The sequence below is a fragment of the Apodemus sylvaticus genome, chromosome 1 (assembly GCF_947179515.1).
Source record: "Apodemus sylvaticus chromosome 1, mApoSyl1.1, whole genome shotgun sequence".
Taxonomy (NCBI): domain Eukaryota; kingdom Metazoa; phylum Chordata; class Mammalia; order Rodentia; family Muridae; genus Apodemus; species Apodemus sylvaticus.
In genome coordinates, this window is record NC_067472.1 from 18,731,960 (window position 1) to 18,757,819 (window position 25,860).

Sequence of the window (25,860 nt, forward strand, 5' to 3'; positions counted from 1 at the left end):
CTGTCTAAGCTCCACCCCACAGTTACCTGGCCACAGCCAGGTAGGCCTGGCCTACTATAAAAGGGGCTTCTTGCCCCTCCTCCCCTCTTATATCTCTTATATCTCCTATTCTTACACTCTTAGCCTCTCTCTTGACCTCTTGGGCTCCCCTCCCCTCCCCCGTCTCCATGTGGTCATAACTGGCCTCTGCTTCTCTACTTTCTCCCTCTCTCTACCTTTCTCTGCCTCCCCTACCCCCTTAACTCCTATCCCCATGCCCTGAATAAACTCTATTCTATACTATACAGTTGTGTGTCTGGTCCCTCAGGGGGAAGGGCCCCAGGCATGGGCCTACTGAGGCACTCCCTTCCCCCACACCACTGTAGAACATATTCTCTAGCCTCTTTCTCTTTTTATGACCATAACACTCAGGCTTGTAAGCAAGTACCTTAGCAATGGTTTCTATCGCAGCCTCACGTAGGACATTGGATTCAGCACATTAACCACCTCCCCATTTGCCTGGTGATGATTTCCTTTATTGTAAAGAATCATTTTACTTTTATGTAATCTGACTAGTTAGTGCCTAGTTACTTCCTTTTCTGAAAATTCTTGCATATGCCTACATCTTAAAGTATTTTTCTTATACTTTTCTAGCCATTTTACATCTTATATTAAATTTCTTAATCCATTTCAAATTGATATTTTGCTCAGAGTGTTTTAAATTGATGTTTTGCTCAAAGTGAGTGATATTTCTAATTTTATTCTTCTACAAGTGAATATCCAGTTTTTGCTGAGAAGGTTGTCTTTTTTTTCCTAATATATATCTTGGCATCAAAATATGTCTATAACTGTACATAGACAGTGTAGGTCTTCAGGGTGCTTTTTCATTAGTGTGCATGTTGCCTGTCACTATGGTTCTATAGTATAATTTGAGTTCAGATATTCTATTACCTCTGACATTAGCCTTTTTACTTAGAATTATTTTTACCTATTCAAGATCTTGTGACTTTCTGTAAAAAAAAAAAATAGTGTGAAGAATGTCATTGAAATTTTAATAGGAATTGCATTGTATCTTAAGACTAAGATTTTGGTGTTACATCCATTTTTTTAAAAAGACATTAATTATTCCAATCCATAAACATGAAAGTTCTATCCATCTTCTAGTGTCTTCTCCAATTTCTCTTCAAGTTTCCATGGTAGACACTGTCTTTCTCAACCAGAAATCAATTAGTTACATCTGTAACAGCTGGGCCACTGTTTCACCAGTGAGCAGAACTTAGCTAGCAGGTTGGTGTTGCAACATGCAGGACCCAGCACAAGGAAATGATCACACTTTATTGTGTACATACATCAAAACTAAGAGTGAAGAGACTTTGGTGAACTCTGCTGTTTCTTCTGCTGATGCTAACAGGTTTACTAAAAAGGTAATGATTTTAGCTTCTGAACCTTTCTGGAATTGTTTTTTGGGGTTTTGTTTGTTTGTTTCCTTGGGGTTTTTTGTTTGGTTGTTTGGTTGGTTGCCGTTTTGTTTTGTTCGACTGCTAGGACTTATTGAGCATGGCTAGATGGTCTAAAGGGTGCTATTGGGAAGTATTTCTATGTATACATTTTTGTTTCATTGCCTAAAGAGCAGGAGAATGAGAACTAGAGGAAATGGGGGAAGAAGTGGGGACAGAGAAAGAAGAAAGATTTTTCAAGTTTCTAGGAGCCTGTAATTTATTTTGTCATTCTGTATAAATATTTACTTTTGAGCCTAATTTTGTATTTTGTGCATTTGATCTCATTGCAAAGATGGTCCCACAATCAGTTTTCAGACATAAAACACCTGGATGCATTCCTGTCCCCAAGCTCAGTGCCACTGCCTGCTATAACTCTGAGAATCCCTAGAGGCCTCTTCAGAGCCCACTCCCATGGCTGAAGTATGCAGGATTTTCCCACCCATTCCTTTCCCAGCTTCCTGCAAACTCTCCCCAGCAGTGCTGGGATCAAGGTCCAGCTGTTTGAGCCTCTGCCAAGACAGTGTCCGTCCACAGACAGTTCTGGATACATGGGGGAAATACTACACTTCAGACTCAGGATCCAAAATCTGCAAGGAGTTAACTGAGAGGGTCACATTAGTAGTGGGGAGCTTAGCTTGAGACATGATTCAGATCCACATCTTGGTTCACCATGGATTAAATCACAGTCACTCACTCATTTTGTTGAGTATATCTTCCCGCATCCATCGTGTGCTAGGGCGAAGTCCATAACCCCCTATTTTGTGTGTACCAATTTGCTATGTTTTTTCATGGTACAAACTCTTTCAAATTAACTGTAATATTTTAGTCCGTTGGGTAACTCATGCATGGAATTACTCAAACAAGTTTAAGAACGCTTAAAAAGCGTTTATATTGCCTAGAATCTCTTTGTAGCAGTATTCACTTCATCCAAGCTTTCCTGCCCCAAGTAGTTTTAAACACAAGATAGGAAGTTCGATTCACTGCAGGGAAGGTGAAGAATGCCCGGGGCCTCAGAAGCAAGCCCCATAGCAAGTGCAAAGAGCAGCAGCTCGGCAGGAGCCAGTGAGGCCCTCGGAGGAGAGGCCCTCGGAGGAGAGGCAAGCACGTTTTATACAGCTCCATCGTCTCCAATCAGCTTTCTCCACTGTTTGGCTTCGAGGTGTCAGGCTAGATTTTACAAGTCAACAGGTTGTTCTAATGATTTTTAAGCCACCCCCAGCCCCCTCAATCCGGTTTGGAGGGGAAAGCTTCAGTTTTATGGAATTACCTGCTCAGTTAGCTGGCTGGGTGTTAAAATTCTGAGTAGACCGCCCCTCCTTTTTGAAAGCATCTAGCAGGGGGGAAAATGCTCCGGAAATTCCTGAGCATTGGGAAGCCAGCCCTAATGCAATTACCTGAAATAAAAGAAGGGGTCAGATAATAAGGGGCAAAGGTTTTTCCTCTTAAAGTAAAGGGCCAGGTAAACAAAACCAGCTGCCCCTGGGGCCAACAAACTCTCCTCATTAAATGTTTTAAGAAGCTAATGGGTATAAGTAGCGAATTGTAGCACAATCCTAAAACTGAATCTTGAGGATTTGGGAAGGAAATGGGTGGGAAGACTGGAGCTGCAGCTGGATGGCAGGGTATTCATACGTGATCAAGATGGAGTAAAAATCAAAATGGGATGCTTTGGCCAGTATGTTTGTGAGATGACTTAGGTGTCTTATTTGGGACAAACTTAAGTGTATGTGTTAGTGCAATAGGATCTAGAATAGATATTACTTTGAATATTGTAGGAAATTTTCTGTACACTGACTATAAAAATTCTGGAAGGATATTTATCAAAATGTGAATAGCAATTCTGCGTGTTCTTTTAAGTGAGTGCTCATTTTATTCTATTTTGTTTGATCTTATTTTTTAATTTGTATTTATTTCTCTTTTAATAAGAACACGGCAATGCTTTAAAAAATAAGATGAAGTATATCATATAGTAAATAAAATCTTAAAGCTTATAAATGCACAAGAACATCGGTTAATAAATTATTAAGAGGATTCTTCTGCTTTGATAACTCAGCCTTCCTGCCAGGTTTGTCGTGACCAGCCACTCTAGAGTGACAGTAGCTGCCGTCAGGCAAGACCGACTACTGATCGTGCCCAAATGTTTCAGCTCGTTAGTTACAGTAGTTATGAAAAGATTATTTCAACATTTCCTTCCTGGCATCACCCATCAACTGAGAGCTCGCAGGAGAGCTAAGATGTACTTAAGAACGTCACCGCAGGGGACTCTAAAGTCACACTGCTGGGATTAGACACAGCTTTTCTAATTGAAGATTTTCTTTGCTCTCCCACCACCAGTTTCTTTCTCTTTTATTCATCTGTCTCAGAATCCTCTGTAGCCATTACTAAACTAATTATCTCTTGTAGAAACTGGTGGGTAGTTAAGAATCATCATTATCTTCTGAGGACAAAGGACAGCAAAGAAGAGATTTGCCCCCAAATCACTGGAAAAATTAGTAGTAACCTAGCCTGGCTTTCTTTACCAAGTCTTTGTTCCCAATCAGTATCACTGGAGTTGGACTATAGTTATGTGTGTAATAAGTAAATGAATAATTAAATAGCCCTCATCATCATATAAGTAATTTATTATCACTAAATAGTGGGCACAAACTGCTCCACCTTCTTTATGCCCGTATCTGTGTGCTATACGGACCCATAATTATGTCAATGTGGAGATGTATTGTTGGAACGGAAGTCCTCTATGATAAGCAGGGTTTCCTCCAATAGGCTGAGGTGGGAGGCCTATTTGTGAATTGAAGCCAACTTGTGTTACATAGTGAATTGTTACAGGCTAAACTTGATTAGAGTGGGTTCCTGTCTAAATGAACTGGGTTTATCCAGTTCATACTCTCTTGTTAACAGAGCCCCCTTTGGTCTCTTCAGTGACATTCCAAATTTCAGTGACCACAGTTCCTGTTTAAATAGTTTAAGACAAAAGAGAGTTTAAGTTGCAAATGAACATTGCTGAAATTCCCATTTTAATTTAAATTAGACTCAGGCTGTGGTTGTTAGAAAGATGCTGTTTTGTTTAGGGCAGGGACAGGGCCCCTTAGTTGGATCAAAGGTACAGACAATACCCAGGGCCATATTTGAGAAGCACTTTAAAGGGTGTGTGACATCTCTGTGACCCTCCCTTATTTGCTCAGCAACTTCCTCTATAACCATTGACTATAACCGTTGATCTATAACCCATGACTCAGAAGCTGAAGAAGAGCCCAATGTCAACATCGTCCATTTCAATTTCCCTCTAAGAACCTGGTCTATAGTTCCTTCATGCAGAATTGACATGCAGAATGTCAATTGTCTGATTGTTTGATTATCAATCTGAATGCTCCCTCTCCCTTGGCAAGCTGTGGCCCAACTCTAATGCCTCAATGTCCTCAGCATAATGTTCTCCAAAGCAGCCTCTCTCTTGGGCTCCTGGTCATCATTCAGTCCATGCCTTGGTGTCACCTCTAAGGACAAGTGCTTTACCATGGCCTGTCACTCGTCCTTCTGTGTCTTCCCTTGTGTAGAGCCAGATCACTTCTTAACCCACACCATCAAGGTTACTTTGTACCCCAGTTTCTCTGTTTGTGGCTCTTCCTGCTCCAGTTCAGTATTCAGGAGTAGCCAAGGAAAAACTGGGAATAATTAAATCCAGCTTGTTAGGTTAAAAGTGGGGTCAAAACTGGGCTGTGAGAGGCTTAAATTAGAGTTTCTATCTGAGCTCCTTCCTCTCCGCTGGATGAAGGAAGTGTTGTACTGCTTGGGATCCAGAAAATAGAACATCAGTCTGTGCAGACTGACACAGTGACATGGAGCCCATGCCCATTTCCTCCTGCCTTCCCTCCCCCCACCCCCCGACCCCCACAGGGATCCAGAGTCTGCCTCTACTGCTAGGTATTTCCTCCTGCAAACTCTCTTCTGGAGAGAGGCTCCTCTGCAACCCCAAACCACAGCCTTTCAGTTAAGTCTCTGCTATCTTGGGCCTTTAAGTAACCTAAGAGTATATTTGGTTATTGAATACCTTTTGTGTGCTAGGCAGGCTCTGTGGCCAGTATTTTTCTTTATTTGTTCACTGTAGCAACCTCATAAAAATATTCCAAGCTTGAAATTTTACTATTTGCATTTTTATTTATATTGTGTGAATGTGTGTATGAGAGTAAAAGACAGATAGACTCAGATACATGCAGAAATGGGAAGGGAGGGAGTGGGAGGGTGGACACACACATTTGGAAGTCAGAGATAGGTTCCATAGGTCAAATTCAGATCATTGGATTTTTGTGGAAAGTACCTTTTACCCACTGAGCCACCTTGCTGGCTCCAGGCATGAATTTTTAAACCCATCTTATAGAAAGAGAACTCCAAATCTATTGTGGCCTGTGTCCAGGTGCCATTGCCCATGGCGATGAAAGATGAAGCGGATTTGGGGTGGGCGGGGTCTGGCAGTGAGTAGATTTCAGTGTTACAGATTTTTTAGACAGCACTCAGTGAAACAGCTCTCCTAGATGATCTTCAGTGATACAGCTTGTGCATATCCAACTTACTCAAGGTGGACCAGGGCTATCTATATGGGAACCTTGGGGAGTGGGAAGGGGTTTTCAGGGTGAAGGTAAGTTTGGGCTGGAGCTAAACATACCGAGAATACCTCATTCCAGGAATCCCTGGTGCTTGCTGGTTGGATTCTTATATGGAGAACTTAGGAACTGAACTTAGAACTATGTGACTTTGCTTGAGTAGAAGATGTGGGGGTCAGGGTCCCCAGATAAGACCAGGCAAAGAAGAGGGAGTCCTCCATCTTGTACTGAGCTCAGAGGCGCTATAGGGACCTGGTAGAATGTGACCTTAAATAGCAGGGTTTCCCAACAGCATGTGTATTTGAAAGTAGTGTAATTAAACCCATTAATTTTTATGCCAACTTGGAAAAGGGGGCAGGGATCCGATATCACCTCGGCATTAAGTGGCAAAACATATTAAACTATGGTTTTTAACCCTAAGGTCTATGTAACTAGAACAAAGGAATAAAAGAAAGAGGGGAAAGAATGGCCTGAGCTACCCAGTGAGTTCCAGACTAGCCTAGACTACAAAATGAGTCTTTGTCTCAGAAACAGACATGCAAACAAAAGCTAGATAGATGATAGGTGGGCAGGTAGGTTAGTAGATGATAGATAGATAGATAGATAGATAGATAGATAGATAGATGATAAAAAATTAAATGCTAAAACTGAGGTCTGTATAAACTAGGAAAACATCTGAGATTACATAAGTAGCAAACGCCAAATCAGGAATCTGAACTCAGATATCTCCAAAAGCACATCCTTTTTTAACATATCAGTGATTTAAACATTGGGTTCTTTGGAAATGTCTTAAGGTGGTGAGAGATGCCAACAGGAGGCTGAGTGAGACCTGCCCCTTCCCTTACTTCAGTCAGAGCACCTGTTTATAATAAAAGATTTTAAGTCTGAACATCCAGTACAGCATGTGTTGGCGTGGAGATTTAACATTAAGAATTTTCATATAGGTCTGTGTGTACTAATAAATAGATATTATATTTCAAATGAAAGAAAATCTATCAGTTATCAACCAATAAGCTTTTAGTAAACTAGGCTAGGCATCTGAGAATCATAAACATTTTAAAATTTATTTAATTCAGATTTTGCAATGGTAGGCATAAGGGGAGGTTCAAGGTACTGAAGGTCTCCTAACCTGAAGCCAGTGTCTGCTCAGGAAGGAGGGTTAGGCATTCACATAAAATGGGATAGGCCTGTTTTCGCCAACTGCTCACAACATAGTGTCTGTGCAACTTGATGATTCTCTTCAGCTGCTCATAAAGACCAGACCAAAAGCAAATCAAAGGAGCAGCAGCCCGTAGCTCAGGAGGGGGAGCACTTTGGGCTAACCTGGGACTCAGGGTTCCTGCATTCTCATTCCTTCATCCCTGTGATGGAGGGGCTCAGCTACAGTGCGCTTCCCCAGGGAAGCAAGCCTCCCGGACATGCTTGACACTCTGACTACACTGCATCAGAATTTTGCAGAATCTCTTTTCTTATTTAAAGTGGAAACCCAGCAAATGTTTGGGTATTCCTTCAAAACTCTCCCATTGCTTTAAGGTAAAGATAGAGGCAGCCATGAGATTGAAAGCTAAGTTCTTTTCCCAAGAAACAAAGTAAGTTTTTCTCTATTGCCCAGATTAGATTATGGATTTTCTGTTGTTTCCCAGAAAGTAAGAAATAGGATTTTCCCTAAGCAAGTCTGAAAAAAGTCACAGCAGCTGACAAATGGAAGTGAGAAGATATAAAGTATAATATATGCATTGAAAGTATCAAGAGTCAAACCTGTCAGGAGATGAAGCTCGGGACCAACCTTACCTCAGGAAACAGAGACTTCTGCTAAGACAAGTATACTTCTAGTCCCCTGTTCAAGATTGTATCTGACTCTCTATTTTATTTCTATTCCAGTTGCTACATTGATGGCCGGGTGGTCAAGGTGATGGACTTCCTGAAAACTCGTCTGTTAGATACACTCTCTGACCAGATTAGGAAAATTCAGAAAGTGAGTAAAATTATCTGTGAGCTACTGTGTTTGGAACAAAGACAAGGAGAAGGTCCCAAGGTCTCAGCTGGAATTTAGTGCTGTGGGAGCCAGGGTTGGAAAAGCGCCCGATGGGCGTGACCAGCATCCCCCCCTTTCAGCAATGATTGTGGATCATCGTTTTTCATAGTTAGAAGGATTTGTGTTTGTCTCAGCAAGATCTAGAGCCATTCTAACTGACGATGTCGAGGGTATGGGGCTCTTACACACTGTTGATGGGAATGGAAGCAGTGTAATCGTGGGGAATAAATAGGGTAGAAGTGTTTCAAAAACCAGAAATAGAGCTGCGCATGGCCCAGGCATCCGAAGGAAGCAGTCATCATATCAAAGAGTTGCTTGCACCCCCACAGCTCCTAAGGTATTGTTGAAAATAACAGAGGTTCACAATCAACCAAGATGTCTGTCAATGGACAAGTGAGCAAACAGTATACCATTCATTATGCATAAAAGAATGAAAGCCTGTCCTGCTCAGAAAAATGGTTGGAACTGATGATCATTATGCTGACTAGAATAAGCCAGACTGAGAAAGACAAATCCTGCATGTTCCCTATGCAAGAGGTAAAACAATTCATTCAAACTAGAAGATAGTAGATGCTAGAAGAGAAGAGAGGGGGGAAACAGCAAATTTGAATAGCAGGCACAATAATAATACTGTGGAGTGGTGGAAATGTGTTCTTGTCTCCAGCATGGTAAGGTGCGATTCACAGTGCGATAGTTTATCAATAGCTGGAAGAGTTCGGAGGCTCTAAATGTAAAGAAGTGAAAATCTTTATTATACAACTGAAAAAGTACATAGTATCCTATATATATGTTCAATTATTATAAATTAATTAAAACAAAAAGTACACTTCAAAGAATAAAACCTCTACATGGGAATCATTAAAGGTTTGTTTCAAAAAACAGACTTTTTTTCCCCCGTCCTTCCAATTTTGCCCTACGTGTAAAATCAAGTAAAACTCTTATTTTTATTTAGAAGTCTTCTTTATTTTACTAAAAAATATTTTAACAGTTAATTCTAAGTAATTCAGTAACAAAATGGCACGTCGGCTTGCTTTCTTGTCCTGGGGATTTACCTGGGCGGCTTTAAGGAGATACTGCTCACATTCACTGACACTCTGGTCTCGAGAGCAAATGGCTCTGATCCACATCTATCAAGAGCTGAGCTTTATAAAAAGGAGGAGGAAACTAGGTCACATGGAGCAGCTGAATGTGGGCCTTCCCAGCAGGACCCCTTTAGTTAATGAACCAATCAACTAACCCATGATGGTCATTAGCAATGGATTTAATCTCATTCCTGATGCTCTGGTATAGTGTGTCCAGAGTAGATCTGCCTTGAATAGTCATCTGCCTAGTGATTCTGTGGATTATAGGCTACAGGATCACATTTTGAGATATTTAGATTTGTTCATTCTGAGTTATGAGTATCTTGTGTCTACAATTTCCACTGGGCCTCATCAAAATGCAGTATCTTGTGCTGTCCAGTCAGGATCTTTCCAGAAATTTGGACTCTGAGGATGCTCAGCTATCTTTTTGAGCAGATAAAATATCTTTCAACATGTAATCCCTCTGTAAATTTGGTGTGAATGGGTAAGTGGATGAATGAATGAATGAATGAATGAGTGGTTAATGTTTAAAACCACCTCTGAAAGAAACTTCTCTTTGAAGCCATCATAGAAAAGCACCATTGAGAACTAAAGAGGAAGTCTGAGCATTTTTTATGCTCTCATCCTCATATCAAACAACATAACCCTCCCCTCCGTGTTCAGCCATGCTTAGAGAGTTAGAACCTGAGAATACTTGAGACTTCCTGATTTCTGCATCCCAGTGTAATTGCCTTGTGACAAGGTACACTGGTCAGAACCCTTTTCTCTCACTGACTTCTAATAGGCAAGAAGAGCTAAAAGATCTGCCGGCTGACCACAGTTAGTGGGAAGGTTGACTAGCACCTGGCAAAGGGCCAGATTCTGGGACACAAAAGAAAATAAAATGTGGCCTCAGGAATTCAGTCTTAAGTTTTAATATTTGAATAGGTTGAAATGTGTTGCCGAGTACAGAAGAATATCAGCTACCGCTGATCATGGTGGTGCACTCCTATAACCTAGCCCCTGGAAGGCTGAGGCAAGAGGATCTGGAGCTGAAAGCCACACTTGGCTAATGAGACGCTGCCTCAGAAACAAACAGAAGCCGACCTATGGAATAGCAGAGTTCCAGACTCACTATGCTAAGTAAAGTATTGCTCCCCCAGAAGGACCCTAGAAGGAATTTTCTTTTATTCATTTACTTGTAAGTTATTCTCTCACTCTATAAATATGTAGATATTTATGCTTCAGAGTGCCTTCTAAGTGCTTTTATTGCAACAATATGAAAAATTCTCAAGTCCCTTTGTGTTGGGCTCTTCTAACTTTGAGTAAAGGATTGTTGTTAATAGTATTGTGCCAAGGAGAAGGTCCTAACTGTATGCAACTTATTAGTTAAGGAGAGCAAGTGAGTCGAAGGTAAAAAAAAAAAAAAGGGTGAAGGAATTCTCTCTCCATCTCACCCTGTACCACTGCATAACCCTGACCATCTCAGAACTTCCAAAAGCTAAAGTAGGAGCAAAGCTTACTTTTTGTTTTATAAAGGGTCCCAGAAATATAAGGAAAGGGAAGGTTGAGATTCAAGCCTTTAGAACGCGCCTGATGCCCTTGAAATGACCTCCCGCTTCAGGAAGGTACTTTGGAAACCCTGGGAGAAATGACCCTTGAGTGAAAGCCTCCTGGATCAGGCATGGCCTTTTGGCCATTACAAACATAGCATGCCCAGTGGTCCTTTCAGTTCATGGTCCTTATTCTGGCTCTCTATGGCTGTGTAACCAGTCACTCCGAAGCTTCACGTAAAGGCAACATTTATTAAGTGATAGAACATATAAGTTGGAATCTGCACAGGGCACAGCCGGGACAGTTTGCCTGTTCCATGGTAGTGAAACCGTTAGCTGGGAGAGTTTATGGCTGAGGGCATCAGGACTGTCCCGCGGGATTATTTAGAAGGCATTTTCACTCAGCTAGTGTTGGTGATAACAACTGTCAGCTTTCATCTTAGTTGGGGCTGAGAACCAGAATAACTAAGACTTTATTATTTTTTTAACCTATAAAGTGAAGATGCTAAGAATTCTATATTCTCTCCGCTTTAAGGATATTAAGGTGGTTACACACAGATGTAGTATTTATTCATACAAACACCAGTCATTATTGCTGTTATATTGTTAGTCATTGCAGTTACTTTAATAATTTTTGTGACTAGAAATGTTCCATACTACCTTTATTCTCCATTTGTTCTTTGCCTTTCTTCTCGTTCCTCTTACTTTGAACCCTGGAGGATATAATAGGTGATATTTTTGGCACCTGAAAAGCAATGACTCAATTGCTAAAAGCAGCTGTGGTTTCCAAATCTGGACTGCCATTTAGAGAAGAATTCTGTTTTCTCAGCAGTCAGTGAATTATCATGTTAGATGAAATCTATATGATACTTTTGGAGGCCAGTGAAATGTCTGGACACCCCCACCACCTTTGGATGAGCCACCCACCCCTTTCCATTAGAACAAGGATAATCTTCTCAGTATTGGGAGATGAGTCAGGGGGAAGAGCTGAGGATCTCACAGTGCAGAGACAGGTCTAATGGGAAATGTGAGAGACATCTAGGACAAGCGGCAGATGGTAGAGCATGGGGAGCTGGGCTGACTCCAAACAATGACCTAAGAACCCAGAAGAACCACTTGGGCTCAAGTCATTTGGACTCTGATTTGTGTCTTCATCTCCTGGAGGAATCTGAGGAGGAAATAACACTTTTTATATTATTTTCAGCAATTCAATAAGCACAGGAAGGAGTTGGTGAAATCCCAGTCAGGAGGAAAGTATTTCCAAAAGTATTGTCCATATGATTGCACTTTGAATATTAAATAAACTACAGTTGGCTTCCTGGGTATTTGAAAAGTTAATTTCTTCCTCCTTCCCCTCTATCCTTTCTCCATTCATTTATCAACTGGCCATTTGCAGTATTTTCCAGACTTCTGAGAATACAATGTAAGCAAAGCTAATGTGATGTTTGTCCTCGTCGACCTTGTAGTCTAGTGAAAAGCAGTTAACGAAGCATGTTGATAATAATATACAGTGATGGTTGCAATGGCGTGTCATGGGAACCACGCAGCATCTGTTCATCTTATAACGTAAAGGGAGAGAAGCCATGAGAAGTCCTCCAGAGCAAGTGGCCCCTGAAAGAAAGGGTCCCTCGATGAAGGGGTCCCTGAAAGAAAGGGTCCCTCGATGAAGGGGTCTCTGAAAGAAAGGGACCCTCGATGAAGGTTTTTCTTGGGCCACTGTTGGGGGCCACTGGTAGATATGTGAGGGTGAGAGAATGTTTGGTCCTTAAAAAGACCTGTCTCGTTTTTATTAAGTAATTCAGAGAAAAATGCCAAACATCACATGAAGCACAGCTGTCTGATATAGCCACCTGCTACATTCTCTCCCTCTCCTCTTCCTCTCCTCCTCTTCCCCCCCTCTTTCCCTCCCTCCGTCCCTCCTTCCCTCTATACTCTCACTCTGTTTGTCTTTTCTGTAAGTTACTGCTACCTAGGAGAGGAAAATACTGTGAGGTTTTCCTCAAGGAAGAAGAATGGTGGATTTGCACATTGCCTGAAGAGTCTAGCAGACCATTTGTTCACTGGGATTGTTTCCTGGAGGCAGTAGTCAAAGGGGTGGGGGTAACAAGAAGACAAGGAAGCCCTGGGGATTACGTGGCATAACCAGCATCAGAGGGAGGAGCCCACCTAAAAGGTAAAGGACTTAAGTCTAATAAGGCACAGCACGTCTCAGAAGAATAAAGACTGGAACATGCTTGGTTTGGGCAGCATAGGTTTCCTTAGAGATTGATAGTGGGAAGGTTTTGGAAGATGTGTAGGCAGCAGTGAATGCCACACTTCATATTGATGTCATGCTGCTCTGCATATATCTTAGGTGTGAGGCCATGGAAGTAAAGTAGAAAAGTAATCCTGGTAAATTAATAAACATATCAGAAAGAAACTTTAGTTCTCAGTGAACCTTCTGGTTTGTCAGTCTGTCCACTTATATGAGGGTTTTTTTTTTTTTTTGTAGTATAGAATAGAGTTTATTCAGGGCATGGGGAGGGGAGTTAAGGGGGTAGTAGAGGCAGAGAAAGGCAGAGAGGAGAGAGGAGAGAAGCAGAGGCCGGCCATGACCACGTGGAGAGAAGGGTTATATGAACTTTTTAATATATCAAAAATAGTTTTGAGGATGAGAGAATAGCAGAAGCACGATTAAAGAGGGAAATAATTATGTCATTCCTCTTTAGGGAGAGAAACCAGAAATTATAAACATCAATAGATTAAGAATGGTGCTTATTGGGTCAAAACCAAAATAAAACGGAAGAACATGGCTGGTCTTGTGTTTCAGCACCAGAAGAATGAAAAGGAGAGAGAGAGAGAGAGAGAGAGAGAGAGAGAGAGAGAGAGAGAGAGAGAGAGAGAGAGAAAGAGAGAGAGAAAGGGAGGCAGCGATAGCTGGGAGAGGCCAGAGTGGACATGACCACTCTGAGCTGGCCCATGTGGGCAGAGACAAGATGAAAAGGGCCAGGTAACCAACATGGCTGGATTATATAGGAAGAGCAGCTGGGGGAAGCTATGCCAGCTACCACCTGAACAGGTAGAGACTGAGGGATGCGGGAAGAACCTGGTAGCCAGTTTACTTTGATATATTAATAAACACCTCAGCCATTTGTCCAGGGTTTGAGACCAAACATATCATCACCAAACAAACAACAAACAAACAAACAAACAAACAAAAACAAACCACATTTATGAAATCATTCTTTAATTCACTCACTCCTTCAACAATACTGAATCCCTTATTTACTGTCCCAGTGTATATCACTTGACAGATAATCAGTATTGAAAGGAGTGAAACACAAAAATATGCAGGATGCATGACCAACAAATAATGTCTTAGCTCCTTCACAGTTGTCTGTATGCTGTTCACACTGAAAGCTCAGTCTGTGGCTAATGTCACAGTGTGGTCTAACACTACAAAATGAATGTAGAGACCCCTTTGAGTTGTCTCTACATATAAGCATAACAGAAGAGTGTTTTTTATGTGGGTATAGGTAAAGGACAGTTCTTTTTGGCCCCAAATAATGTTACAATCTGTTTGTAAATGCCAAATATACCATTTTAGAAAACAATCTTACTTTACTTTAGAAATATGATGTGAAATATTAACCTAGCAAAATGTCAGCTACCCTGTTAGCATCAAAGAGTAGCCATCAGTGGAGAGGAGCAGGATCACAAGCCAAGAAAGCAGCTCAAAGGGAGAATACACTAAGGACCACGAATACAACGTGTGCCTCATTAATGGCTTGGGATGGTACACACGGGCAATCTGAATTTTATGGGGCCTAAGCCTTATACAATGGGGACCTTTTTAAGGGAAAGAAAGCAGAGCCACTAGGGTTCCCAGGTCAGTGTCTCTAAACTTTACAAAGTGGCTCTGCTTTCTTTCTCTTAAAAAGGTCCCCATTGTATAAGACTTAGGCCCCATAAGAACTCGTACAGACAAAATGAATTCAGCCATTTTGAGCATATGAAAGAAAACAAGGAAGTTACCCCAGCCTTCCTTTCCTAGCCTTTCTCTGACTAAGCAATATTTCAGGCTCCTGGATGCTTTGCCCACTCAAATGCTACCAACATTGGGAATGGTGGCAATGTCACTTTAGTTTAGGACAAGCACTAGAACCAAGCCTTCTCTTTCCATGCTGAAATGCTGTAAGGTCTCCTCCAGGTGCTCCTCTTACTAATGACTTCTTTTGTTCCAAATACCCATCTGAACCCAGAGCTATCTCTGCAGCGGCCCACAGGTGACAGTTCTTCTGCATCCACTCCTTTCCCTGTCCTCTGTCAACAGTGGGAATGGAGCAAAAGACATCAGCACCTAATATGGAAAAGCCTTGTCTAGTGGCCATTACTTGTCAGACTGTGGAAGTTTTAAAGCTCTCATCCAACCCTCACCTTCAGGGCAGTCACCCCAGATTATCAACTGATGGGGTCACATTGTAACACCACTATTCTTCTTTGAAAGCACTTCTAATCTTGGGTGGCTAGAAAGAAATTTTACATAGGTTATGAAATAAATCATTAATAGATGCCAAATACAGACAGTGTAATGGCAGAGTACAGTAGGGGTTCTGCAGTGAAGTGGGCCTGAGTTTGAGTTTTCATTTTACTACTTAAGCAAGCTCTGTGGCCTTGAGCAAGTTACAACAGATCAATAATGTCTGAATGGTATCTGTAAACAAAAGGTAATATATTTTGTAAAATAATGATATATCTTTCATAATTTAATGCTTTTGAAATTAGAGTGTTTTTCATAAGCATTATCAATTAAAACTTGCATGCAGTTTACCCCTTCACTCCTAGCTGCTATTAAGTTGATGTATAGTCTATAAATATCCCTGTCTAAAAATCATATAATGGCAAGAATGAAACCCTTGAGTTTCTTCTAATCTTTCTTTTGGTCTAGCTCCTCCTATAATAACCACTGTGTGTGAAGGACAAAAGCTAGATTCTCTTAGGTCATGCTTTCCTGTTTGTAGGGACAGAGCCAAGTGGGTCACACAGGCTCCTGTACTTGGGGCTCAGAGAACTTAAGTTTCCAGATCCGTATTTTCCCAGCCCTCAAGCAGCAGACTTCAGTTAGAACATAGCAGGGCCCCCGACTAAAGCCTGAGCCCCCTCGTGCTTGCCCTTGCTACTAGAGGCTGGTAGTTGTCTTTACATCAGTGAAATATCATCATTTGTTGATTGAATATTTAATAAAGTCACTGTCAGGAAGTTCATGGCTCATAAAAAAAGGGGAAATACAAAGTTACATTTATGTTTGGTAAGATAAGATCATCGATAGTGTTGAAGAACTTTGGAACTTGGACAGAAGAAGAAAACTTTCTGAAGAGTTGAGGAATATTCTCTAGAGAAAATAACGTTTGAAATAATCCTTGTGAAAACAAAGGCGTGGGAGAAAAGGAAAGATGGAAGCAAGTAAACCCCTGAAGTATAAGACACCCTTTTGAAAGTAGTGAGTCATCCTGCATAGCTTTGAGAGAAAGGACTGGAGGGTGGGTGACTATGCTCCGCTCTGTAAGGTAGTAAATACCACCTTAATAAGGCCATCAGTGTTCTAACTGGTGCCCAACAGTTACTGAGTTCAGTAACATCAGATACAAGTTACCTGCTGTGCATCTCTCTGGCACTCAGACCTCTCAGTGAACAAGCAAGAAAGAAAGGAAACCGGTTGCTCCCTGCAGCTAACAATGCAACCAGAAACCAATGAAGGTTCTAAAACTGGGGAGGAGTTCCACAGCTAACAAAGACAGGAGGCAAAGGGTGGTCTATTAAAGAAAGAGAAAGACAGGGAGACCAAGAAAGAAATTGTGAAATCAAAACTTAAGAAGGAAAGACAGGATCAAGGTTATTCCTCTCCTCAAACAAAGCAGAAACAGTATTGAGAGTTCACCTTGACTGTTCAAAACTCATGCGGATTCAAGACTACTGATGTTCAAGGAAGAGATGTGGGGAAGGCCAGAGGAGCTTCCTGAGGACCAGCGAGACACCACAGTGGGTAAGGGTGCTTGCCATCCAAACTGACAAGCTGAGTTCAGCCCCCTAGAACCCACATGGGGGGAAGGAGAGAACTGACTCCCTCAAATAGTCCTCTGACATCCGTGTGCACAACACATACATGCATACACACACACACTCACACATACACACATATACACACACATGTGCAGATACATACACACATGTACACACACACTCATACACACTCACACACACATGCACATATATATACACACATACACATGCGCACACATATATACACATGTACACACATATACACATACTCATACATACATACACATACACATGCTCATATACACATGCATACAACACTCACACATACACATGCTCACACACACATACACAAACACACACTCACACACATATACACACATACACACACATGCACACATACACTCACACACACATATACACATGCACACACATGTACACATATACACACATACACATGCCCACACACGTATACACATGTACACACACACATACATACACTCATACACATATACTCACACATACACATGCTCATACACATACGCAAGCACACACTCACACTCATACACATATACTCACACATGTACATGCTCACACACACATACGCAAGCACACACTTGCACACATATACACACACATATGCACACATATACACATGTTCACACATACACACATGTACACACATACACACACATACACATGCTCACACACATACATACACACACACATACACATGCTCACACACAGAAACACACACATATACACACATACACACACACACTCACATATGCTCACATATACACACATACACATGCTCTCACACACACATACACACATATACACACATATACATGCTCACACACATACATACACACACTCACATACATATGCTCACACACACACACAAAATATGTAAAGAATATTAGCTTGTGTTTGGAAAAAGCAAGAAGAAGAGACTTCCTGAAGGAAATCCTCTGTGAGCCACTATGTAGGAGACTTGTTTGGTTACTTAGAGAGCATCTGCTCTTCTGAAGTTCTGGGGAAGGTTGACTCCCAAATACATGAGATCCTGGAATTAATGGGCTCCAGCTTCTTTGGGAGGACGGGCCTCCTGCCAGGGCTGATTAGCCCAGCTGGCCTGTCCACTGTTCCTGTTTTATTGCTTCCCTTCTCATTAAGGAAGGTGTTGCTTTGGATAACCATAAACAACATGTCTGCCGCAGCAATGCTACCATCTCCTGCACAGCTGGTGCCTGGAGCCAGGTCTTCACGAATCTTCTCAAAGACTTAGATTCCAGCATTACAGACAGGCTATCAAGGAACTACAGGAAAGGGAAGATCAGATTTGAAATAACGTGCCCCATAAATGGTTATGTTCCTATTTCACTTTTAAAAAAAAAAATCAAAAAACCTTTTCCCTAAGTGTGCTCTCCCTTTCTCTCTCTCTCCCTCCCCCACCACATCTCTTCTACTCCAACTCCTTGCCTCAGAGAATCTCCAGAAACACACCACACATTTCACTCAGTTCTTGCCTCTGACATGTGAAAGAAAGAATCTGAAAAAGTTTACCCCTCATAACTCTCTGCCTCTAGAAAAAAGTAGGGGATTGTGAGCAGCCAATGGACGCTTAATGAACTTTTCCTAGGGTGCCCCAGAGCTTCCTTGACCCAGGGCTGGTCTCTCTGGGAACAAACAGCTGGAAGGAGCCAAGCGGCCAGCTTCCTCTGGCACTTCAGTCCCTCAGCCCACTCCTCCTCCCCAGTGGATCCCCCCCACACACACACACAGAACAACCTTTGCTGGCACATCATTTCTCACCAGGAGCCCTTCCCTTTCCAGAGCCCTCTCCTTTTCTCTCTTCCAGCGCAGGGAGAATCATATTTACTCAGGAAACCACAGTGTTGAACTATAGCCCTTGGTTTCTTAGTGTGTCATTTTCTGAGAGAATTTTGCAGCTGGTTCCATCGACTTTTTCTGTTTCGTTTTTTTTTCTTTTGTTTGTTTGGTTTTTCTTCTCTTCAGCCCAAGCCGCTTTTCTCCCCCAGGGTCAACCAGCACCCAGTATCAGCATCCAGGCCTCCACAGCCCTTCACCACACTGGCCTTCTCCATTCCTGGAAGACTCCCAGTTCATGAGATTTCCCACCATGTCCTCAGCAGAAAAGGCTTAGGGAGCATCTGCTCACTGAGTGTTGACTTCCTAACTCTCAGGGACAGTGCTTTAGGAACAGCACCTCCTCCTTGTGTAACTGCTTCTGTTTGTATCAGGTTTACCTCGCTTTGTATGTTTTGTTCCTGTAGGTAGCAGGTTGCCTATCTTGAAAATAAGTGCATATATGCTAATTATGCTCATTATGCTAATTGTGTTTATGTTTACGATCCATGTGTATTTAAAATTCTAAATTGCCCTTTCCTAGCGCTTGACATAGATCTGGGATATTATCCATTAAGGCAAAAGCAACCAATACTGAAGCTAAACTTTTCAAAAACAAACTCAAGCTCCTTGGACAAGGAGAGAAATCCAGAAAATATTTGGGCTTAAATGCTTGCTATATAGCAGGAACTGCTTTACAAATGTTAATTAGTTAAATCATAAAATATACTGAGGAAGATATTTCATTCTACACCAGAACACAAAGAAGCAATTTACCATACTCAGGGACACACAGTGAATACACAATAAGGCCAGAGTTGAAACACAGGGCCCTGTCTCCAGAGTCCATAGCTCCTGAATGCTGACTTCCCAATCATAAGGCTGGGGAAGAGCTAGCTTTGACCCAGGCTGGGGAAGAGCTAGCTGAGGTGACCCAGGCTGGGGAAGAGCTAGCTGAGGTGACCCAGGCTGGGGAAGAGCTAGCTGAGGTGACCCAGGCTGGGGAAGAGCTAGCTGAGGTGACCCAGGCTGGGGAAGAGCTAGCTGAGGTGACCCAGGCTGGGGAAGAGCTAGCTGAGGTGACCCAGGCTGGGGAAGAGCTAACTGAGGTGACTCAGGCTGGGGAAGAGCTAGCTGAGGTGACCCAGGCTGGGGAAGAGCTAGCTGAGGATGGGCCCAGGGCTTCATGCAAGCTGAGTGCATGCTTTCCATCCTCAGCTCCAAAATCAAACATTTATAAATTATTTCCTTTCAGCTCTCCCTACAGTCAGAAGAGAATTCAGATTAGCTTTTTTGTTTTTAGTGCCAGTGGATTTTATAGGATCCTGTATACATAGTTTTTATAACTCCAAACATTTTCTGGACTCATATCTTCATTTAAAATAGATAGACTTTAGACTCTGAAACAAAAAGACATCTTATACAAATTACCCCTCAGAGTTCAGCACACCTTCACCCTAAGTGTTGAGAACAGACTTGCTCAAAATGTAGCATGATTGTCATATTTTCAATTTCAGAATCTCATAATAATTCCCAATAAAATTCTTAGACATTCAAATCATATTGGGTGATAATTTGCCTTTAAGAATTGTGAGCTTATTGGGTGTCATATATGTCACATGTGGAAAGAATCGGGATTTCTCTTTTCCTCTCAGAAGTCAAGGCTCATTACAACAAAGCTTAGCAAATGCATAGGCAGTGCTCTTGCCCAGGTCTTTTCGTGTCCTGGGAAGTTTTCATTGCATGTTTCTGTCTTTCTCTAAATTTGTGTTTGCAAGCAGACACATGGCTTTCCATTCCTTGACCAGTTTAAACACCCTTTAAGTCATCTAGTTTTCTTTAAAAGTGGGGTTTACCGTCATCGAGTGCAGGGGCAGATCTGGGGTTACATCGGCTCCTTTGTGTGACTGGAGTTCTGTTTTCAGTGAAGCCCACTTCTGTGCCAACCCCTGTGCTAGGAAGTAAACACTTAAGAAAATAAGACTGAAGGGTGTGCTGGAGAGGTGGCTAAGCTGTTAAGACCAAATACTACTCTTGGACCAGAGTACCAAGTTCAGTTCCTAGCATCCGCACTGGAGAGCTTACCAACTGCCTAAAACTCCAGGAAGATCAAAGGCCTCTCACAGGCCTCTGCACCACTCGTGTGTGTGTGTGTGTGTGTGTGTGTGTGTGTGTGTGTGTGCCCGCGCGTGCGTGGGCGCAAGCACACACTTTAAAAATAATTTAAAAAAATAAGTATTAAAAAGAAAGCTGAGTGGATTTCCTGACTTCAAACAGATCATAGTTCAAGGCTTCCTGGAAACATCATGAGTGGGTCAGAGCCCTACTAGCAGACTGAGGACTCTCTGGACCAGTCCTCTGAATTCATTCACCACCTTAAAGAGCACCCACAGTTCACCTGCTGGGCCCATGTCCCTTCCCACTAGCTCAGGATGATCCTGTCATTGGCCTCATGTTAGTTATTCTTTGTCAAACAGCTGGGATCCGTATCCCAATCCTGTCGGGTATTATCCCATCTATGAATAAGGACGTTGAAGCTCAAAGTGGCCATAGAAATTACAGGACCTTTAATTCGTATATCATGTTACAGGATTCACAATCCTTTTAAGATATATGTATGACCTCATAGCAGCTACAGTAATCTGGCATAAATCAGATCAGACCCCTCTCCTGATTAAATGCCTCCAATAATAGCCTGAGCCACACTCAGAATGAAAGCCCACGCCTTTCTTCTCTGACCTCATTTGTGCCGTCTTTGTCTCTTTATTTACTATAATCCAGATGGCCTTCTCTGGTGCTACAAGCAGTGGTCCTGGTTCACCTGACATCTTTTCCCTGTACTTTTTCTTTGAGAATAGTAAGGACCTGGCTGCCACTTAATCCAGACGCCACCTTACAGAGGGCTCTTCACTGAGCACTGTCTAAAGCACCCCTTCCCCCTGCCAAGCTCCGGCCAGTAGTTTCTTCTTAGCTCCTATTAGCTCCGAAATTATTCTTACTTGTTTGTTTACTTACTGTTAGTCTCCTGGAGTGACTACAGTGGAAATCAGTTGTGGTCCACCTGCCCCTAGTCTGCTTAACATTTAGCAGGTAGTTAATAAATGTTGAAGTGGTAAGTTAAAGTATTTGATAAGGCCTCAATAGTTTTGAAATGAAATCCTTACTTCTTTCTACTCTTATTTTTAAAAAATATTCTCCCTAGGCAATTTCACCTATTTCTATATTTATACAGTCTTAATGACTCCCCAACAATTCAGATCTTCATTTCTGAGATGATCATCTCAAAGGTGTATTTAACCTTTATTTATATTTAACCTTTATTTGCCTAGTTAATTTTAACTTCTATAATCAAACACACACTTTAAAAGAAAATAGTTCTTTGAGAATTCAATTCAATGTGTTTTAATTAGTCACTCTTCTCACAACTTCTCTCAATTCCACCCACCTTTCCTATCCATTCTACTTAGTTCCCTATTTTTTTTTTTAAACCCACCAAAACCAATTAGTGGTGCTCAAATATTCTAAGGATATATGTTCTTCCACCGGAGCACTGTCAAAATGGCTAAGGGATACATTCACAGAGAAATCTGTCTGTGTCTTTCCTAGAAGCTAACAGTAGCCAATAGCTCCACAACTAGGGGTAGAACCTTGTGTGTAACTTCTATTTCCTTGCTGAGATATTGTCTGACACAGGTTTTGCACAGACTGTTGTAAGCACTGTTAGTTCATGTGTACAGCAGTCTGTAAGACGATGATTCCTGTGGCCTTTGCATTCATTCCTCTCCACTCTTCCACAGTGATCCCTGGAGACGGGGAGATGTGGTATATATGCTCCTTTTAGAACATTCTACAGTCTCTTGTCTCTGTGTCTCAGTCAGTGTGGGTCGCTATGTTAATGACCATCTATTTCAAATAGAAGCTTCTTCTTATGAAATAAGGGTTAAGAACTGCATTGATCCATAGACATAATGATACCATTTGGAAATAGCTTAAAACTGTGTTCATTCAGCAGCCTAATAGTAATAACATTTCGCAGGGCCTATGACCTGCCTAACCATAGTTTCTTGGCCTGATAATGGTGCCAAGTATGGCATGTTTTATCTTGTGAAACAAGGAGACAGTGGTTGGTCACTCCCTGAAGTTCATGCCATTATTACACCATGTCTTTCTAAACCAGTTATTGTTGTAATGCATGGGATTTTATACAGGTTGTAATCAAAGGCAGTCTTAGAGACTAAGTGTTACCATCCAAAGAGGTCTGCATTCATATTATAAAATACTAATACATTTTAATATATTATTTTCAAAAGGGACTTGTAGTCTATTTCAAACCCATGCCTTTAAAGTTAATGAAGAATTTTAAGCCCAAGTTAACGATTGCTGAGGTCAAAACTAATTGTGATTCATATCAGAATTCTCAGCGTACATTTTACATTATGGTTTTTGCATGTCTAGATATCACCTCTTCTTTTGCTAATTATATATGTGTGTGTGTGTGTGTGTGTGTGTCTCCACATAAAACGAGATACACGGAAACTAATAGAAGAGAATGTAGGAAATAGCCTCAGACACATGGGCACAGGGGAAAGTTTCCTGAACAGAACATCAATGGCTCACACTCTAAGATCAACAATTGACAAATGGGACATCATAAAATTGAAAGCTTCTGTAAAGCAAAGGACACTGCCAACAGGACAAAACAGCAACCTACAGATTGAGAAAACATCTTAACTAACCCTTTCATCTGATAGAAGGCTAATATCCAAAAAAAAAACCTTGAGTTCCAAAGAACTGAAGAAATAGACTCCAAAAAACCAAATACACACACACATTTAAGACTAACAAAGAAACGTCATACTCATTAGTAAGTCACTTCCTTTTGTCCCCCACACCAGACTTCCTCTTTATCAACCCTGTGGAACTGCTAATTCGCTTTACACCTCCATGGACTTTCTAGAACATAATCTAGCTCTTTTAAATAAATGGATCCATAGAATATATGACTTTTATGTTGAGTTTCTTTCACTTAGCATGTTTTCAGGGCTTATCTCTAAGGAAACTATGAATTGCCTGAAAGGCAAAGGTAAAATACAAAAGAAAAATATAAGTACATTCTTCAGCTTTAATTAGTTATACAGGAAGTACATGTACATATATAGTATATTTTAAGGAATTATAAATATAGTCTTCAACTTCACTGTATGATTCTTTTTAATCAGTTAGCTGTTTCTCTTGCTTTCTTATTTTTATGATTTCTAATTCCCTTTGAGAGAGACACTCTGAGCAATGTTCAAAAGAGTGGGAGCGATGGTGATAAAAACTACATGATGTTGGCACAGAGACAGGTCGATCAATGGAATAGAATTGAAGGCCCAGAAATAAACTCACATACCTACAGAAACTTGATCTTTGACAAAGAATTCAAAACCACACAGTGGGAAAGAGAAAGCATCTTCAACAAATGGTGCTGGTCTAACTGGTGGTCTGCATGTAGAAGAATGCAAATTGATCCATATTTATCTCCTTGTACAAAGCTCAAGTCCAAGTGCATCAAGGACCTCCACATAAAACCAGATACACAGAAACTAATAGAAGAGAATGTAGAAAATAGCCTCAAACACATGGGCAAAGGGAAAGTTTCCTGAACAGAACACCAATGGCTTACACTCTAAGATCAACAATTGACAAATGGGACATCATAAAATTAAAAGCTTCTGTAAAGCAAAGGACACTGCCAACAGGACAAAACAGCAACCTACAGATTGGGAAAACATCTTAACTAACCCTTTCGTCTGATAGAAGGCTAATATCCAAAAAAAAAAAAAAACCTTGAGTTCCAAAGAACTGAAGAAGTTCGACTCCAAAAAACCAAATAACCCAATTAAAAAATGGGGAACAAAGCTAAACAGAATTCTCTCTCAACAGAGGAATCTTGAATGGCTGAGAAGCACTTAAAGAAACATTCAACATCCTTAATCATCAGGGAAATGCAAATCAAAATGACCCTGAGAGTCTACCTTACACCAATCAGAATAGCTAAGATCAAAAACTCAAGTAACGATACATGCTGGCCAGGATGTAGAGAAAGAGGAACTCTCCTCCACTGCTGGTGGGATTGCAAACTGATACAACCACTCTGGAAATCAATTTGGTGGTTCCTCAGAAAACTGGAAATAGATCTACCTGAAGACCCAGTTATACCACTGTTGGACATACACCCAAAAGATATACCATTATACCACAAGGACACATGTTCCACTATGTTCGTAGCAGCCTTATTTGTAATAGTCAGAAGCTGGAAACAACCTAGATGTCCCTCAACTGTACACAATGGAATGCTATTTGGCTATTAAAAACAAGGACATCACCGGGCAGTGGTGGTACACGCTTTTAATCCCAGCACTTGGGAGGCAGAGGCAGGTGAATTTCTGAGTTCAAGGCCAGCCTGGCCTACAGAGTGAGTTCCAGGGCTATACAGAGAAACGTTGTCTCAAAAAAAAAAAAAAAGGACATCATGAATTTTGCAGGCAAATGGATGGAACTAGAAAATATCATCCTGAGTGAGGTAAACCAGATCCAAAAGGACATGCTTGGTATGTACTAACTGATAAATGGATATTAGCCAAAAATCAGAATACCCATGATATAACTTACAGACCATAGGAAGCTTAATGAGAAGGAAGGCCCAAGTGTGGATACCTGAAACTCCCTTAGGAGGGCAACAAAAGAATCATTGAAGGCAGAGGGAGAGAGGAACCTGGGTGGGAGAGGAGAGAGGGAAGAGAGAAAGGGAGGGCAGAATCAGGAATAGGGAGAAACAGGAGAGAAGCCCAGAGGGCTAGGAGAATGAATGGAAATATGCAACAGCTGGGGGTAGGGGGCAGGGTGAACCCAGAAAGTCCCAGATACCTGGGATGGGAGAGGCTACCAGGACTCAATGGGGGTGACATTAACCAAAATGCCCAAGAGTGGGGAGATGGAATCAGAAGAGACCACCTCTAGTAGATAGACATGGGCTCCAGTTGAAGCAGGGGATCACCCACCCATCTTTAAAATTTTTGACCCAGAATTGTTACTATCTAAAGGAAATGCAGGGACAAAAATGGAGCAGAAACTGAAAGAAAGGCCACCCAGTGACTAGCCCAACTTGGGATCCATCCCATGTACACACACACCAAATCCTGACATTATTACTGATGCCATATTGTGCTTGCCGACAGGAGCCTGGCA

General features: G+C 41.5%; 1 protein-coding gene across 1 annotated transcript in view; it reads left to right on the plus strand.

Annotated features, from left to right (window-relative positions):
• Hpse2 (heparanase 2 (inactive)) overlaps positions 1–25,860 on the plus strand; it is a 282,113-nt gene that overhangs the window by 108,474 nt on the left and 147,779 nt on the right. The window contains exon 5 of the mRNA XM_052182103.1: positions 7,955–8,048. Coding sequence (XP_052038063.1) covers positions 7,955–8,048 — 94 coding nt within the window. The remainder of the gene's footprint in view (positions 1–7,954; positions 8,049–25,860) is intronic.